The sequence below is a fragment of the Crocodylus porosus genome, unplaced genomic scaffold (genome assembly GCF_001723895.1).
Source record: "Crocodylus porosus isolate Cpor-Errol unplaced genomic scaffold, CroPor_comp1, whole genome shotgun sequence".
NCBI classification, from domain to species: domain Eukaryota; kingdom Metazoa; phylum Chordata; order Crocodylia; family Crocodylidae; genus Crocodylus; species Crocodylus porosus.
The window spans coordinates 35,081,984-35,086,254 of NW_017728907.1; the positions used below are offsets into that span (position 1 = coordinate 35,081,984).

Here is a 4,271-nt window from a genome sequence, read left to right on the forward strand (position 1 = left end):
CGGCCGGCCTGGTCTCCCGGCCGCCCCCGTGCCCCGGCCGGGGTCGGGCTGGCGCGCTGCTGCCGGCTCTGCCATCCAGCCGCTCCTGGCCCGGTACGTACGGCTGCAGCCACCCTCATTCTGTCGGGCAGCATTAGTGTCAGGCGCAGCCAGGCTAAGCGCCGCGCCATGTTTATTCATTTCTCCGGGATGGCGGAGCGGCAGCACCCGGCCGCGACGCAGCCCTGGCACCGCCTGCGAGCTGCGGCCGCACCTGGGCGCGAGGTGATCCGGGCGGCTGCGGGGACCGCTGCCCCGGCCTGGCCCTTGCTGCGGGCGGGTGGGAGCAGGGAGGGGTGTTTCGCGCTGAGCTGTCGGCCCCGGGAGGAAAGCTGCCCCCTGCGAAGTCCGCGCGGAGCTGGCGGCGGGCAGGCCCGGGGCAAGGGGCTCGCGTGGCCGGCGGGGCCGCCCTGCTGCCCCTAGCCGCCGCGTGCTCTGTCTCTTGCAGGACGAAGTGGAAGCGGCAGACGGCGGTGGGCCTGGAGCTGCTGGCCGAGGCCGGGAACTACTCCGCCTTGCAGAGGATGTTCCCCTCTCCCTATTTCTACCACCCGAGCCTGCTGGGCAGCATGGACAGCACGACGGCGGCCGCAGCTGCCGCGGCCATGTACAGCAGCATGTACCGGACTCCCCCCGCGCCGCACCCCCAGCTCCAGAGACCCCTGGTGCCCCGGGTGCTCATCCACGGGCTGGGGCCCGGCGGGCAGCCGGCGCTCAACCCCCTGGCCAACCCGCTGCCGGGCACCCCGCACCCGCGGTGAGAGCACGGCCGTGCCAGCCAGCGGCCCCGCAACCGACCCGGCCGCACGGAGGAGGAACGGAGCGACCCAAGGGGCGAGCAGCGAGCCCCAGAGCCACCCAGGAGGCGAGTGCACCAGAGCAGGGACTCTGAGAGCCATGACCCCAGAGCTGCTGCAGTAAGTGAAACAAACCCACCCCCGACCCGAACCTCGAGACCTTCTTGCCAGGCGGGAGACGCGGGACTTAGCGCTCGGACTGCGAGACAGCCAGCCAGGCAGGGCCGGCCACAGACTCTGAGGACAGAGCGGTCCCCGGCCCGCCCCTCCCCGCACGGCCCGGCCGGAGGCCAGCGGGCCCGGAGGACTGTGCGCTGCCCTCCCCGCGGCGCTCCGGGCGGCGGCGTGGCCCGAGCTCGGAGCCGCGGGCCTCGGGCGGACTGCGCGCCGAGCCAGACACCCTATTTATTATCTGTTGTCCAAAACCAATCACTTCGGTACCTTAGTTTAAAAAGAAAAGAAAAGAAAAGAAAAGAAAAGAAAGCAACCGCCATGATCTGTGCCCCCGCGCCCTGCCGTGTCTGTTCGGATTCAGTACAATAAATGCTTAGATGGCGACATTTAGATTTTTTAAATTTTTTTTGTTTTGTTTTTTGGTGACTGAAAGTGACGAGAGAGACAGAGAGAAAAGGAGGGGAAAAAAAGAGAAATAAACTTTATCTTTTTGTAACAAACGTGGGGCCGCAAGTCAGCTGATTTCCGTGCTCAGCACCGGGCGGGAGCCGGCCGGGCCCCGGGCTGTGCGGGGCAGCCCGCAGCGCCTCCCCGCCCTTCTGCTGTTGAGCCTTGGCGAGGGGGTGCGGGGCCGAGAAGGGCCTGGGGGAGCCAGGGGCAGGGCTGGCCTTGCGGCCGTAGCTGGTGTGTGCTCGTGTCCCCGAATATGCAGGAGGGAGGCGGAACGGGCTCGTGGGGTGGGGTGACCTGGCGCCTGGGAAACGGGAATGCGGCGCCCCCAGCCTGGCAGCTGTTCCGGAGCAGCAGTGCTGGGGACAGCGAGCAGGCCAGACAGCAAGCGGGAGGAGGCTCCGGGCGGGCAATTAGGGACAGAGAGAGAGAAAATCCCGGCAGATCCAGGGCGCAGATCCCTGCCCCCCGCAGCCGGGGCCGCCCGCGCCCCGTTCCCGCCTCTCGGCCGCCTGGCCCTGCCCGCCGCCGCGGGGCCGGCCGGGGTGGCGCTCCCTCGGCCGCAGAGGCCGGGCGGCTGTCCCGGGCTCCGGGAGAGGCGCTGACCTTGGGAGGGGACGTGGCGGGCGGGGGGAGGGGGCGAGACTGAGGAAGGTAACGCTGGGCGAGAGACAGTCACAGGTTGTGATTTCCAGCTTTCCGCCTGCCGCCCTCCATCAGCTCAGCCCCAGCCGCGGCGCCCGGGCTCTGCCTTGAAATTTGAAAGATATCCAGCAATTACCCATAAAACATTCATAAGGGCCGGTATCATCGCCTCCTCGGAGGGCTGTGGCGGGCTAGGTCTCTGCTGCGGGTTTGCTAGCGAAAAAGAAAGAGCCTGCGGGCACATTTATTGGGCTTTGCTAATTAGGGAATGGTTTGCTGATTTCTCTGCTAATAAATTTGCGTTAAAACCATATTGACCTCTGCCTTGATCTAACAAAAGGGGAGAGAGGCCTCGGATACGCCTACCTCATTTTCTGCCCTTGTCACAGCGGACTCTGACAATCACCCAGCGTCTGTGCAGGGGCTAACGAAATTATACAGAGCAGCCCCTACCCAGGGCGACGCAGCCAGCCGATGCCTCTCTTATTAGGGCTTTCGAAATTAATCAGAGTGACCCCCATAAATTAGGCTGAGGATTGGTTTGGGCTCGGTGCTCTCTGCAGTAAACCTACCCGAGGGGACCGGAGAGTGGCTGCAAAAGAGTCAGAATCATCAGAAATTGGGGGGGGAGGGAAACAAAACCCCCAAACGCTGCAAAATGATTTTCGTGTCTCTTCCCTCTCCCGGTCAGGCAGGAGCTGGCAGTGACTCCTCGGCTTGGTTTCTCCTTCTAGGTACAAACAACTCTGTAATTTTGCCCCCCGCCCGGCTGCAAGTAGCTGGAGCAAAACCCCACTGAACTTTCCGTTGAGCAGCTTGTCCTGGCAGCTGAAGCCTTTTTCTCGTATCAAAAGGCATCACTTCTGCGTTGGAAATAGTTGGTTTGCTCCAGCAGCAAAGTTGTGGAAGTGTTTAGATTTCAGCTTTTCTCGGACTTTCGTTTAAGGAGACGGATTTTTCGTGATTGTCTCCCCTTCGCCATTCCACCGATACAAAGTTAACATAGATTAGTTTAGTGGGAAATAGGGGATTTTATTTAAACCGATGGGTTTTAGGAAAATTGTTGTGCTGTATATGCCATTTTTAGTTTAATTTAGTTTATTTCTTTTTTTTTAATGCCAGACCACTTGCGAAATGTATTTTTCAGGCCCAATCGTGCTCCTACAGGAGTGTGTTAGACAAGCAGGATTTGAGAAGGGAGCTCCCCTTTTCCTTTCACTCTCCCAAGTGAGCCAGGAGCCCTGGCTGAAGTTCGGTGCAGACTCTCCCACGGGCTGAGCAGCCCTTTCATTTGTCCTTGCCCCCCCCCCCCGACTTTTTTTTTTGGCATTCTGAGAAAGGGAAACCCGCTTCCTGCGAGGAGCTGCAGCTTCTGGAGCTAATTAGACCGGGCTTTCCTTACTAGAAAGAGCCCGGCTAATGTTTAACATGCTACAGATGCGCACTTATTTAAATGCACTCGACCAGTATTAAAAGTCCTGGCGCAATGTTGCGAACGTGCAAAGTTGCTGCTGTTGGTTGGTTTTTGTTTTTGTTTTTGCTGCTGTTTGTTTGTTTCTGAGGGTTTTTAAAAATTGTTTCGGGTTTCATTTTTGTTGGTTTCCTAAAAGCACTGACTTGCTACAAGGCAGAAAAAGAGGGGCTGAGCCGTGCTTTGCTCCAGCAAACGCACCCAGTACCTGTGTCAAGCCTGACGTTTGCTCCACCTCCCAAATTATCGAAGACCCGATGGGAAACTTAATTAACGTTTAAGCGGCTCCTGGTGGCATGTGGCTGCTTTTGCAGCCAAGTACTAGTGGGTCTGACTCCAGCCGAACCGGGACCGCGGCCTCCCGCAAGAGAGTTTTCCGGATTCCCCAGTGTAGGTGCAACGCCCCCCCATCCCGCCGCCCTCGCCCGTTTAACCACGGAAACACCTTGGGGCAGAGGAGCGCCGGCCCTGCCCTTAGCGGCTCCCGGGGGTGCCAGCGAGTGTGTGGGCAGCTCCCTGCCCCTCGGAGCTCATCGTTATCCCGTGGCCTCCCGCAGCACCAGGGAATCCTCTGCCCGCAGTTTGCTGCATACGCGTGTCCCCCCTCGCTGGCTCTCCCGGGCGGCCTGCAGAGGGATTCTCCGTACCCCTGGCAGCACAGCAAGCCCCCCGTGCGCCCGCCCGGGCCGGGCCTC

At 60.8% G+C, this 4,271-nt stretch overlaps 1 protein-coding gene across 1 annotated transcript in view; it reads left to right on the forward strand.

The window, feature by feature from the left end:
* BARHL2 (BarH like homeobox 2) overlaps positions 1 to 1,446 on the forward strand; it is a 3,826-nt gene extending 2,380 nt beyond the window's left edge. Inside the window, exon 3 of the mRNA XM_019531647.1 lies at positions 488 to 1,446. Coding sequence (XP_019387192.1) covers positions 488 to 800 — 313 coding nt within the window. The 3' untranslated portion in view covers positions 801 to 1,446. The remainder of the gene's footprint in view (positions 1 to 487) is intronic.
* The last annotated feature ends 2,825 nt before the right edge of the window (positions 1,447 to 4,271 follow it).